At 40.2% G+C, this 15,014-nt stretch overlaps 1 protein-coding gene across 2 annotated transcripts in view; it reads right to left on the bottom strand.

Annotated features, from left to right (window-relative positions):
• Nucleotides 1-15,014, bottom strand: part of TTC39B (tetratricopeptide repeat domain 39B) — a 68,599-nt gene that overhangs the window by 53,332 nt on the left and 253 nt on the right. Inside the window, exons 1-2 of one of the 2 annotated variants that reach the window (XM_056848625.1) lie at nt 6,698-6,705; nt 318-422 (exon numbers count right to left, since the gene is read on the bottom strand). In XM_056848625.1, the coding sequence (XP_056704603.1) occupies nt 318-412 (95 nt within the window). In that variant the 5' untranslated portion in view covers nt 413-422; nt 6,698-6,705. Of the gene's footprint in view, nt 1-317; nt 423-6,697; nt 6,706-15,014 lie in introns of those variants that run through there. The other variant, XM_056848626.1, reaches the window with a different exon arrangement.

Genomic DNA, 15,014 nt, shown 5'->3' with positions numbered 1-15,014 from the left:
GCCCCTCCCTATTATGTCATAGCAATGCCTCTGGCCCAGCCCCAGCCCCCCCGGAAATTGGAACGTCTACGCCCCTGCACTTTCTCTCTTTTAGGTGCATATGCAATGATGTATATGATATTTTAAATTTGAAAAAGGCACAAATTCTGAGTAACAAAATATCTAGGTCACTTCAGAGGATTGAAACAAATAACTGCAGAAGATCTATCTGCCTTAGTAGAATAGAGGACACAGAAATAATGGAAACTACAATGCTGAGATGTCTTATATTAATCTCCAGGAACCAGATGGCCTACCTTTTTTTCTATATTACTCACCATGGACGAAGTAATTCCAGAGCCTCTGAGAATTTGTTGTTTAGAAATAGATTTAATGCCATTGTACACTCTTCCAAAGCACACTTGAGATCCATCTTGGTGGCCCTAATAAAGCAGACAATGAAAACTAAGATTTAACTAGCAATGTCTGTCTTTATTCCAAGCCAGCATACAAACCGCATAGCATAGTTTAGCTGTTTTATACATTCTATTTTATTATGCCTGTCTCAGATATAAAATAAGACCAGATACAATTAGACTGGATTCAGTATGTTTTCTCATCACATTATCTTAAAGCTAAGAAAATAAATATATTTAAGGTAACATATCAACTAACTTCAAAACTAATAAATGATGAGGTTTATGGAATGCAGTAATACCTGGAAAGATCATCTCTCAAAATCTATTTTTAAAATCTTGCTAATGTGTGGGAAATTGTTACAAATGTATTTGTACTTTATACTTCACTTCCATGAATATCAATGTTCTCTCATTAAAAATAAACTTGACTCAGTGGTTACATTGATTAACCATATGGTTTTCTAAAGTAAGTTACAAGTTACAAGTAAGAGTCACATGATATCATATGTGTGTAAATGAGAGAGAGAATAGTGTGAGTAATCAAGAGGCTAAGAAACTGCTTACTATTGAATAAACAGATATTTTATTTACAACACTTCAATCACTTGGGGTTGCTCAAACTGATTCAGAGCTTCTCTTGGCAAACTCAGCATTCAAACCAGCAAATCATAGCCAAGCTGCTGGAGAGGACAAACTCTTCTCCCCTTTGTAGCAGAAAAACAACTTTCTAGTGTATCTCCAGTAGTTAATTTACTACAGAATTTGGACTGGTAAGAATGCAGTGAAGAACCCTCTCTTAATCACAAGCTACGAGATCAGAAGTGGGCTGTGAGATTGCACATCTCTTCTCCTTTTCCATACCAAATCCTCCACTACTCCTGTCTCAAATATCGTTAAACATTACACCAGCAGCAATCTTAATCACAATGAGTTCTGACCAGGATCTTGTAACCTGGTTTAGACAGAATTGGAAGCAAGTTTCATTTGACTGGTAGGGGGAAGAGCATGTCATCTAGTCCAACCCCCTGCACAATGCAGAAAACTCACAACTACCTCCCCCTCCACACACCCAGTGACCAGAAGATGGCCAAGATGCCTTCCCTCTCCTCATCTGCCTAAGGTCACAGAATCAGCATTACTGACAGATGGCCATCTAACCTCCTCTTAAAAACCTCCAGGGAATGACCCTGGTGGTCCCTTCCAACTCTATGATTCTATGATCCAGGAGAGATAAGAGCTGCTATTCCAGTATAGAGATGATCCGGAAGGTGTGCACATGAATAAACTTGTTGAGGTTACAAAGGTACAGGATGGGCCATTTACCACCCACCTTCTTGTCCACTAAAAAATATCTTGAATAAAACCCATCAGGGTCCATACTCTCATCAACTTTAGAAATTGCTCCTTTAAGGAGGAGTGCAGACACTTCCTGGATGAGCTCAGGTGGGCTCAAAGCAGAAGAAGATGGAGGGGGACCAGAGCGAGGAACATGAGACCATTCAAGAAAATAACCATTCTTTATTATATTTAAAACCCAACTGTCATCACACACTTGTTCCCAAACTGTAGCAAACCTTGCCAAACTTTCAAAAACAACAGTTGTAAGTGCCCAAAGTGACTCTGAAGGTCTCAGTGCCTTCTCGTAGAGGAAGGCCTTAAGTCTAGTGTCCCTGCCTTGCTTGGCTTGAGGCATTAAAAGATTGCAGGCCTTGCAGGACTCAGTAATGTGGCCCTCGCCTAGACAATACAGGAATTCCTTGTGCTCGTCATTCTGTGACATTTTGGTGCCGCAAGATGCACACTTCTTAAACGAAGCCATGAGTAACGACTCACAATTGGAAGAAGTAATAAGAGTCGGTCGCAAAGGTGAAAGATCAAGCAGAAACTCCCTACATATTTACACTCTGCAGCAGCGAAGGAAGAACTGGGGGATGGCCAACGCCCCTCCCCTTCGCTGCGTGACTGTTTTTTGTCTAAATGATATACACTTTTCAAACCAAGTGCAGACGGTAGTACTACACAATTGTCTACATGGATAAGAATAATTGGATCAGCCATGTAATTTCTTACATCTATTTTAAAAATCTATCAATATTCAGAAAAGTAAACATTGTCTTGGTCTGATAACAACAAGAAGTTCATATTCCTTACTGAAGATATCTTAAAACCTGCTAAAGGTGATCAGGGAAGGTGGTGAGAGACAGATAAACTATTCAATCTTTTTATTAGTTTATTACAATATTAATTTTTTTCAAAACATGTAATAAGCATACATATGTTGATATATAACCTGTCCAATACAAAAGAACATAAAAAAGAAACAAATACAAAGAAAAAAAGGAGCAGTCAGGTGCAGACAGAGACTTGGATCCTATTTATTTATTTACAGCTGATTGAAGGCAAGAAAAATATAGGGTGAGTTGTTATTTATGAAGTGCATGTTCTTGGATTATTTTGATCATATGGCAACATAAAATAGATCTAGAGAACCAGTGTGGTGTAGTAGTTAGAAAGTCTAACTGGGATCTGGGACACTCAGGTTCCAATCCCCACTCTGCCATGGAAGCATGCTGGGTGACCCTGAGTGCTTCTGCAGACAGAACAATTTGCACCTACAGAGCCTGATTTTCTTACCTCTCCCCTCCTGCTGCAGCTCAAAATGCCCCCTTGAAATGTTGGCCCTGGGGCACAGGAGACTTCCAGAAACAGAATTGGGGGCCTGAAGGAAGAGAGAGGCAAGAAAAATGCACCCACAGGCAAAAATTGTTCTGTCCCAGAAACACTCCACTGTATCCAAGTCAGAAGCTATTCCCAACGTATCCAAAACTCTGTGGAAGAGTTACTTATTTGTAATTGTACAAGATGGACTGGACTCACTAGTGTATTGTTTTATATCCACATACAGAACTCAAATGACTTGATATGTATTTTGTTAACTGTGTTTCTTGTCCACAACTGTTTCTTATATTGCTATGGCAAATACTTTCTCTAGCCATTAACAAAGATGCGTATCTTTTTCCCCACAGTCCTTTTAAAATACTACAGAAGAGTTGGAATACAAACCTGAAAGAAATGCTCTAAAACAGCCTTCATTTGAGTGCTGGACTAGGATCTGGAAGAGCCAGGTTCAACACCCACCCACCCATTCTGCCATGGAAGCTTGCTGAGTGACCTTGGGCCAATCACACTCTCAGCTCCCCCTAACTCACAGGGTTGTTGTGAGGATAAAATGGCAAAGAAGAGAATGATTTAAACTGCTTTGGGTCCCCATTTATAAATGAAATAAATAAAACAAAACATTGTGGGTAGTTGTTTCATCTCCGCCATGTGTCATATTTAAAGTAAGTGCTTGAAATCAGCAACACCAAGAACAGAGTACATTAAGAATTCCAAAGTATGCCTTGGAATATGGCCAGGAAAATGCATTACTCCAAAAGAACATAACTTAGTTACAGTCAATACAGAGACTACTTGAAACAGACAGACGTAGTATTTGCCAGCAAATAATTTACTTGCAACCCAAGCATGTTGCTTGACCTGGCACATATATCAGTGGCTGCGTCTCTTATTCTTCTGCTAATATTTGTACATACCTGTTGTGTACACACAAAGAAGCGAACTGGCGAGAGGAATGGAGGAACATATGAGAACATATCTGTCACTTATCTTCTAAACAGCATCTTTCCCATGTACAGATCACATGGAAGAACTTGTATGTAAAACTGGGGTCACCACTGCTGTAAGTTATGTAATAGTGTACATTTTTTTCTTTAAAAAAAAATTCTATTTAGTTGATGGATTTTGAGGTTTTTTACTCTTGTTCTTTTTTTCTTTTTTTGAAAAAAACAATAAAGATAGAGATTTTTATTCACGATTGGATTGGATGCAAGGAAAAAATGGTGTGGCAAATTTGCATGGTTGAAAGTTATATGAAAGATAAACTACTAAAAAATAAAATGAATCTTCAAAATTAAAGGGAAGAATCTATATTCTACAAGTCAATCGGCACATTATTAATGAACAAGATATTACTTTATGTAACAGTGGCTTGAATACTGGGTTCAACCAATAACCATTTAGCTCCCTTTAGTACTTTAATGCATACACTAGAAGCAATTTATTAATCTTATTTAAGCCACTAATGGCACAATCCTAAGAATTTCCTGGGAGTAAGCCCCATTGAATAGACATGAGTAGGATTCTGAGTAGACCTGCTTAGGGTTGCTCTCTAAATAATGGTTTGGCATGGATTTCCCCTGTTGAGTGCCAACTCACAGCTGTTGAAGCAAGCAGTGCAGGAGATGCTGCATCTCTATTTTAACAAGCCAATTACATTGGAACACTAAATTAAGGTCTTCCCCTTGACCTTAAGAAACCTCTGCTGGTAGCAGCTCCAGTCACAGCCTTCTAGACTGCAGATCTCAAAGTATTCATTCAAAATAAACTAACTTAAAACCAGTAGAAGCAAACTCTTCCCAGTTAGCTGGATAACTCAATACAGGTACAACAGGGGTTAACACACAAAAGCTTGCAAGTGATTTCCTGAATTCCCCCCATTTGAAGAGCTACTAAACTATGTTCCTCCCATAGTTGAAGCTCATATGATTTTTAGTCCCAGTCTTTTATCACAGCAAAAAAGGACCCTGAGGTTCACGTATCATGTGAAATAACTATCTCAACAGTTATAAGAAAGAGAATAAAGGGGAAAGCAATGACACCTTCCAAGTTCAGACATACTTTTCATTCCTGCATTATATAGGAAGCAACAGAATACATACTCAAAATTGAAAGATTTCAATAAAATAATTGTAAAAAGCATCACAAAATTAGCTTCACAACTGTGTTAGAAGCAGAATGTTCCCTGAAGTAAAACTCCAGTAAGAGTATTCACCTTGTCTTTTAAGTTTTTAAATTTTATTTATTACATCTTTATCCCACTTTTCCTCCAAGGAGCTCAGGGTGGCATACATTAGTCGCCCTTTCTCCATTTAACCCTCACAACAATCCTGTGAGGTACGTTAGGCTGAAAGTCTCTGGCCCAAGGTCACCCAGCAAGTTTCCATGGCTTGGTGGGGATTTGAACCTGGGTATCAAAGAGACTAGTTCGACACTTCAACCATTATACCACAACTGACAGCAAAAAGGCCAGCAAGTGCCTTCCTCCTGCCCCCTTTTTTCTCTCTTCACTTGGTTCAAGATGCATGTGTCTCCTGGACACATATTCACGTTCTTTTAAAGGGTAAAATGGCAACAAGGCAGTCCCTCTGCAGCACAGCTATTTCCCTTACTCCCACATCCATAACTTTGTGTTACTGATCCACACAGAACTATTACTGCCTTAGCATTATCTTTAGTGCTTGTTGTTCTTACTGCACTGTCCATCTCTTTCACCTTGGAGCAGCCAATGGGTACTAGCAAAGATTTTTTAGCAAATAATGAAGATCCTGACATATACAGTACAGTGGAGGGGGGGGAAACCTAGTGCAACTAGTAAAGAATTCCAGAGAGGTAGGAGAAATATCACAACAGATGAAAAAATTTCTCTAGAGGAAAACACAATCCGGTTACCCAGCATATAGGGCAACAATACCATGCCAGATGTTTATGGCAGTAGCACTGCGTCATAGAAATGTTGGCTCAGATCCAGATGCATTACTGGGACTGGGTAATCTTTTTTTCTGTGACTTGCTGCAACTTTGCAGTAATTTACATACAGTTTGCTGTACATTAATCTTATGTAATCACTGTAGAACAGCCTTTCTATCTCATTATATGTTTTCAATTACTTCAAGTATATTCAGTCCCCCCTTTTAAGCTATTGATTCATTAAATATAAGCTCCTGTGATGAAGACACAAATGAAAGTCATTAGACAGCAAGGACTATGAGTTTACAGAGACTCTCAGTAAATGCCACATCACACAGCCAGCTCAGATGTGTTCTACCGTGAGTTTCAGGAACACATCCCAAAATACACACCTTGCAGTATAATGCATCCTACAGCATCCTAGGCAATTAAACCATTGACATCACCAGGAAAAAAAAAGATGACTGCAAGAAACAAACTATGATAAGGTGAGGGAAAATCAATCATGTCTTAAACAACTCAATGTTAATTTTTACCATGGGCAGTCAAAGGCAAGCTGAACTCACTATATTTTCATTGCAAAATATAACCACTTTCTATTAAAAACCATCATTTAAACCCCTTTCAAAAAAACAAAAAAATTGCAAGTACCCTCTCACGTATTCTCTCAATATCAGTAACAACTTAGTAAAGACAAGACACAATATACTCACAGAATTAAATGATTTAGATAACTTTAGATGGAAGAAATGCAAGCGCTATAGGAAGATAAGCCTCTCTCAGACACGTTTTGTTTCCATCAGTAACAGAACAGCCAGTAGAAAGCACCCAGAGAGTATTTCTTTTTCTGTGTTTTATTCCTCAATACCCATGGGGTTCTCACTAATTAGTTATCAAGCAGAAAAATATAAAAGTCCACACAGTAGCAGCTGGTATCACAGGAATCCTCCATAACGGAATTTAAAAGAAATGTCAGTTGAAATAGCTGCAGCTACAGCAGTGCTGTTAGATGATGCCTCTGCAGAAGAGGATGATGGGAAATTTTCCCAATCTTTGCTGCAGCCTAATTCTAATCCATCACTACCTAGCAGCAAAGGGAAAAATTGAGAGCAAAGACAACTCAATTATTCATACATTTAGAAGTTTTTAAAAAGCTACCTCAATGTTTGGCATTTCATTCATCATAAAATGTTTAAAATCAAATAAAAAGGGAAGCCATGCTATTTCACATTTTCTTTTAAAATAACAGAAAGCATCAGATGACAGAACTGTTTAATAATTCATTGGCCCTTGTTCTAAATACAGTCTTACAATAAGTAATAAGAACACAAGATATTTACTGAGAAAATACTGTATCTTATTTTTCAAAACATTGATGGTTTTCTAAAACATTAAAACTATCTTTTAAAAGGAGCTAGATAAAGATATCCTATCACATACAAATCTAGGACATCTGGGAAGACAGTGTAGCAAGAGCATGAAAACATGAATGAAACCATCAATATAAAATCATCCTCTAGTGATGGTTCCAAGGAGTACTAAAGAGATCTCTACTAAGCTTCCTACAGTCTTCACCAGCATTCCAATATTTTATATTCTTACAAGAGTTCTATAGAAGCCTGCTGTATTTAAAAGGTCTGCAGAAGCATGTTGTTTCCCCCTCCTTTATTTATTTATTTATTTCTCACATTTCTAACTTGCTCTCCCCGCCAAGGCTAGACTTAGGGAGGGTGACAACATTAAAACACAAATATAACAATAAAATATTTAAAGCATTTAAAACCATAAATACCATTCTTAAATTATTAAAAAGATGGTTGCCATATAGAAGTTAGGGTTGCCAGGTCCCTCTTCGCCACCGGTGGGAGATTTTGGGGGTGGATCCTGAGGAAGGCGACGTTTGAGGAGGAGAGGGACGAATACGAAAGCCTTTATTGGCATTAAAAGGGAAATCGTACAATGAGGTTTACAGTAAAATCATGATATAAAGGCATGCAGATATCATACGATAAAGTTTACTATAAAATCATTTTTATAAGAACATACAAATCCCACTAAATTGGTTACTTGGTTATTCAATCCTGACTTAACCATTACATTGTGCAGAATAACAATCACGTTCTCTAATTACAAGCTGAAAAAACCTTGCCACCGAGTCAATAATTATTGGATCCTGCGTGGTCATAAGGTTTGATTTGGTAGGTATCAATTCCCTATCAGCAAGTAATGGGTCTATGAGATTAGAATGCCCCCTATCATAGAGCGGATATTTAAAGAGGATATGTGAAACTGCTTCTATGTCACCCTCCCCACATGGGCAGGCCCTATCAAGGTATGAAATTTTATTGAATCTTCCATATAGTAATGCAGATGGTAAAACATTTAATCTAGCGAGCATATATGCTCTTCGCTGTTGGGGTACAGTTAGGCATGAGAAATATTGTGCCAGATTGTTTGTATGGCCAAGGCTCCCAGCACAGGGGCGAACATCTACTACTTGCCAATCTTCTAAGCTCCTGCAGTTCTATGTCTATACATCTATGCTTAATCATCTCAAATGTTGCTTTTTCTGCAAGGCAGTACAAGGAATCCAAGGGGATTCCAATTGATCTAATTTTATTTTCAATAAAACTTATCCATCTGGATGAATCAGATTCAGTTAGCATATAATGAGTGAAACTGTTTATTTTAGAATATTGTCGAAGGCTTTCACGGTCAGAGTTCATTGGTTCTTGTAGGTTATCCGGGCTGCGTAACCGTGGTCTTGGTATTTTCTTTCCTGACGTTTCGCCAGCAGCTGTGGCAGGCATCTTCAGAGGAGTAACGCTGAAGGACATGTCCTTCAGTGTTACTCCTCTGAAGATGCCTGCCACAGCTGCTGGCGAAACGTCAGGAAAGAAAATACCAAGACCACGGTTACGCAGCCCGGATAACCTACAAGAACCAATGTTTCATTTTAGCCTTATACTGCCATTGTAACCAGAATTTTGTTGTTACAAGCCAAGCTCTTGTTTCCAAACATTTTTGGTTTGTTTCTAAGCACAAGGCTACATAAGGTACACAAGATGGTGTTCCAAGAATTTTTCGTAGGAATTTGGATTGTGTTTTTTCAACATCCTGGTTTAAGACCTGGATCCAGACTGGGATTCCATACAGAAGTTGAGAAGTTAAATTAGCGTTGAAGACTTTAAGAGCTGCAGGTACATACTGATGTCCTTTAGTATAGAAGAATCGTGTGAAAGCCAAAATACTGTTTTGCACAGCTGCTATCACCAGTTTCCTGTGCATCACCCAACTGGCTCTATAGTGGAAGTATATACCTAAATATTTAAGCCATTTCACCTATTCAATCGTAGTAAACCCTTATCCTCCATATGCATCGAGTCTACAGATTCTTAATTACAGATTCTTGTGCTATTATTTCTCCTCTCTGTTTTATTAAGCACTTCTTTCCAAAGGATGTTAGCAGTCCCTTCTTTGCTAATGCTGTCACAGAGATAAGATTGTTTACAAAGCTAGGGACGTAGTGGCAATTAGTCATGGTATTTTCCCTCACTTGCCAGGGACGAGCAGACAATGAATCAATCGTCCTGCTACCTAAACCTTTGGCCATAATTGGCTGGTCATCTACCACAGACAATTCCTGTTTCATTTCTTCATCTGATGTATCATCTAACTTGTCCTTCATCTCAACCACATTTATAAAATTCTCATAAGATTCAGGCAAGCTTATCAGAATTAAGAATTGAAATGTATTTTTCAGCAGCTCTTAGCCGGACAGCTAAATTAAGCATTTTTTTCAAGATGTTCTTTAAGATCAGCTCATTCTCTCGTTTTCATGGTAATAGTTGCTTTTGAAGGGACGTTTCATAGGAGCATAGAATCATAAAGTTGGAAGGGACCACCAGGGTCATCTAGTCCAACTGCCTGCACAATGCAGGAAATTCACAACTACCTCTACCCCTCCACACCCCCAGTGACCCCAGAAGATGACCAAAAAAACCCCTCCAGGATTCCTGGCCAATCTGGCCTAGAGGAAAATTGCTTCCTGACCCCAAAGTGGTGATCGGCATTTCCCTAGGCATGTAAGAGAGGGCCACGAGAGCCAAATACTGATGCAACCCTTCCTGCCCTTCCTCTCATTATCTGCCTAAGTTCACAGAATCAGCATTGCTGACAGATGGTCATCTAGCCTCTGCTTAAAAACCTCCAAAGAAGGTGAGCCCACCACCTCCCGAGGAAGCCTGTTCCACTGAGGAACTGCTCTAGCTGTCAGAAAGTTCTTCCTAATGTTTAGCCAGAGACTCTTTTGATTTAATTTCAACCCATTAGTTCTGGTCTGACCTCCTGGGGCTACAGAAAAAAACTGCACCATCCTCTATATAACTGCCCTTCAAGTAATTGAAGACGGTTATCATATCACCTCTCAGTCATGTCCTCCTCAGGGTAAACATACCGAGCTCTTCCAACCTTTCGCTAACCTAAGCTCATACTGAGCATTAGCTTTTCTAGCACTCTCCCTACAAGTACTGGTTATTTGTTTATATTTATTTTGGTTATAAGACCTTCCCTTCCATTGCCTAAATGGCTCTTTTATATTTTTCAAATCTTTAGAAAGCTTGTTTATGGAGCCACCCTGGCTTCTTTAGGCTCCTCTCATTTTTCCTTTTCATATGACTCGTTTGTGATTGTGCCTTCAATATGTCACTTTTAAGAAACTCCCACCCCTCTTGAACTCCCTTCTCCTTAAGTATTTCTGACCATAGGATTCTACCCAGCATAACTACGTTTGTTAAAATTTGCTTTCCTAAAGTCCAACCTATATGTCTGACTACACAAAGCTTTTCCCATGCCCAAGATTGTAAGTTCCAAAATTACACTACTACCCAGGGTATCCACTACTTTCACCTCGTCAACCAGTTCTTCCCTGTTGGTAAGAACCAAGTCCAAGATAGCAGACCCCCTTGTTCCCCTCTCCACTTTCTGGAAAATGAAGTTGTCAGCAAGACAAGTCAGGAATTTATTTGATCTTTCACTTTTAGCAGAGCTGAACTTCCAACAGATATCCAGGTAATTGAAATCTCCTATGATCACTGTATCCCATCTCTTTGAGAACTTTGTGATCTGATATAGGAATGTCTTATCCAAGACCTCTGTCTGGTTTGGTGGTCTATAGCAGACCCCCACCATAATATCACTATTATTTTTTACTCCTTTTATTTTTACCCAGAGACTCTTAATTGAACTTTCATGCTCAGATTCATGTATTTCTTCACAAGTATACACATCCTTGACATATAATGCTACTTCCTTATTTGTCTATCCCTTTTAAACAAGCTGTACCCCTCAATCCTAATATTCCAGTCATGAGTGTCATCCCACCAAGTTCCAGTAATGCCTGTTCGATCATAGTCCCCTTCCTATTCCTCCTGCTTGTTTCTCATACTCTGCATATTAGTGTAGAGACATCAGAATCCATGGTTTACGTGCCCTGAGGATTTCGTTTCTGGGCTTATCATGAGTTAATGTTTCCTTGCATTTGTGCCACTCCCCATAAATTTTTAGTGTTCTCATCTCCAGTTATTGGCATCATACTAGGCTTTGAATTTTTGTCTTGTTCCCCCATGGGATTTAGTTTAAAGCCCTCTTTATCAGGTTTGCAAGGGTATTACCAAACATATTTTTCCTACTCTCATGAGGTGCAAACCATCTCCTGAAAGTTTCATCTCAAAAGTGTGAGCCATGGTCCAAAAATCCAAATCTTTCCTGATGACACCATCTACATAGCCAGTCATTTATTCACAGTATTCTTTATTCCCTTCCTAAGCAACAACCTTTGACAGGAAGGACTGACAAAAACAAAACCTGTGCTCCCAGGTTGTGCTCCCACACCTGTGCTCCCACTTTTTACCCAGAGCCACGTAGTCTCTTGTAATATGTTCTGGGCTGTGCCGGGCAATAGAATTTGTTCCCACATGGATTAGTGAGAATGGATAATCATCTGTGGGCTTGATTAGTCTTTCTACCCTTTCCGACACACCCTGGATGCGTGTATCAGGTAGAAAGCATATCTCTCAAGATGATGTCTGGTCAGCACACTTTAGCCTCTACCCCTCTCAGTAGGGAATCCCCAATTACCAGCACATGTCTCTTCCTATTTTGGGGAGTGGAAGCTCAATTCTGCTCATCCACAGGAGCTGGAGAAATTTCCTTCAAGCTTCAGGGGGGCTGGGGGAGTAGCCCTTATTCCAATGGTCCAGAAGCAATGTCTATGGGGAGATCCTGGAACCGATTGCTTAGCACCAGAGGATGTCTCCTGATTTTCCTGCTCCTGTGGGTTACATTCTTCCATGCACCCTCCTCCTGTGTTGGGTGCTCCTCCATTAGATGATATACCATTCTCTCCTCCTCCTGGTGCTCTCTCAAGAGTGCTTCATGCATTTTGGCCATGAACTCTTCCCCTTCCCTTATAAAATGGGAGTGTGGACAAACATGCCTCAAGTCCCTGTATCATCTCCTCCAGTAGGGCTACCAACTCACACTTGCTGCCAGTGTAATTGCTGTTACCCTCAGGTAAGAATATGAACATGCCACAGATATTGCATGTCACTGCCTCAGCTCCCTCACCAGCCATGCTACTGCGATCCATTGCAGAAATGGTTCAGTTTTTTTCTGCACTTCCCTGATAACTCCCCTGACAAATGGCCTCAACTCCCTGCTTGCAGAAGCAAAAAGCTTAACACATATAGGATGTACAAACCTCTCAGCTTCTTACAGGGACCCCAGGCCTGACCCCCAGACTAACAGCCCTTGAGCTCTCACCCTTCGGCTTGTGCCAAAGGCTCACTTTTGACAAGTTCAAGGCTCACCCAGCAGTCAGCCACAGCCAAAGCAGACCTTTAAGCCTTTAACAACTTCTTTTCATGAATTCTCTCAAGTTCCTGCCACACTGATCTGGCTGTTGGGAACTTAAACACCTTTAGAAATTGCCTATCAGAGAAACAGATACTCTCGCTTGTTCACTTCTGCGGTCCCATGTAGCTTAGTCTTCTCCCTGGGCTGGTCTTTGAGTCTCCATGTCTTTCCACAATCCTTTCTCCAGTAGATGGGCTTTCCTGTTCTCCTTCCAAATCTGGTAATTGTTCTCTGAAAGCTTGTCAATGAAGGAGCCATGCTATGCACCTCAGGTGGTGGACATCTTAGTTCCTTTGTTCTCGCCCACTTGTCAGAGCCTCCAGCTATCTGATCTGGGCCAACATAACCCTTTGATGGCAGAGTGATTAACACAGCAAAGTTTCACAATCGAATTAAGATGTAGATAAATGTTTATTAAGGAACTACATAATAGACAGCAAAGATTAGAGAAGTCTCCTAACTACATAACTAGCTGAAAGCAGCGACAGAGTGGCTGAGTGACTTCCAAGAAGAAGGATGTTGCCCTAAGAATATCAGTCTGGGACAGCCAAGAAAGGACACTTAAAAGGATGGTAAATTGTTTCCAATATCCTGTCTAACTGCCCACATCCTGCCCCCTGCAGGGTATTATTCTCTATCTTTGTACACCAGACATACTTTCAAGTATAAGCATAACAACAGTGTTAGTTTTCAGTGAGTAAGACATGTTGAATAATTTACAAAATTATGAGGCAACATATTTTGACAATTATTTTTAAAACTGGTTCCTATGTATGATGTATTTTGCATCTACTATCAGTGCAACACATCAAGAACTTCTGAGAACTCTTCACCAACTGGAAGTGGAAAGTGCCATCAAGTCAGAGCTGACTTATGGCGACCTCGTAGAGTTTTCAAGGTGTCCAGAGCTGGAGTTAGCAGGAACCGCTCGACACAACTCAGCCCCGGGCTTATTCAGCCCGAGGACCCATGACAGGCAAAAAGCAAGCCACAGCATCTGCTGCCTCCTCTGCAGCGTCTCTAGCACTGCGCCCCCCCTCTGCCAAACAGCTGATTTGCGGGGAAAGCCAAGAACGGTCCAGGCTGGCCGGACAGAGGTCCAGTGCTGCCGAGCCCTCCCCCAGGACTTCCCAGATGCAGCTGGCAGAACCTACCCATAGTGCCCTAACAGCCCCACTGAACCGCACCTTACCTGGGGCAAAGTGAGGGGCAGTGGCTCAGTGGTAGAACATCTGCTTGACATGCAGACGGTCCCAGGTTCAGTCTCTGGCTCCCCTTCACCAACTACTAGTTCCAAAAACCTGTTCAGCCAAGTACTTAACTGATTCACGAGCTTTAAAAGAAACAAAACTGATGCAAGTGCTTTTATTTAACTGACGAGTGAAGAGGGCCAATAACATTCCAGCCATCTGTAGGAACTCTCTAGAGCTCTTTTTATCAATTTATAGTGCTCTTCCAATTCCAATTCCCACCTGAATTTGGGCTCCTCTATCAAGAGATAATAAGGTAACCTTTACCCACAGTTTTGAGATTAAAAAGCTAACTTTTCTTAAACACTTCTGGTTTCTATTTCTGCAGTTATACCACACAGAGTAGCTTCAGGATTAAGAATCTACATCTTTGGTATGGGAAAAGGGAAAAACGCAAGACAATGAAAGTCACTTTTAGCATTTATTGATAAATACAACTGACATTCCAGGAAATTCCTCTCTTGTAAAAAAGTGTGTCACTCCTTGCTGTGGCCTGATGGGCTGGCTTGACGACCACAAAGTGATACAATTATTTCTTCTTACTTTAATGACGCTACATAGAACTGAAATTACAGCTATTATCATTATCAGTCATAAACATCTGGCATTAATATAGCACATCAAATGTTCAACATTGATCACATACATTCTCAATAAAAGGTCTGTTAAGTGGTTCTTTACCCTTTGACAGCAGTGTGCTTTGCTGCAGCTTCATCCCATGGTGCTGCTGTAAAGGTTAAAGACCCAACTTTATGTGGACAGGACCAATCGCACAGGTCTTTCCCATTTTCTTTTTATAATATAAACCATCTTTTAAAAATAATTATTAGGAAGAGGTAAACAGAGTAAAATAAACAAGTGAGAC

The sequence above is a fragment of the Euleptes europaea genome, chromosome 4 (assembly GCF_029931775.1).
Source record: "Euleptes europaea isolate rEulEur1 chromosome 4, rEulEur1.hap1, whole genome shotgun sequence".
Classification (NCBI taxonomy): Eukaryota; Metazoa; Chordata; class Lepidosauria; order Squamata; family Sphaerodactylidae; genus Euleptes; species Euleptes europaea.
Note: the sequence above shows the minus strand (reverse complement) of the source record. Positions and strands in the feature narration are given on the sequence as shown.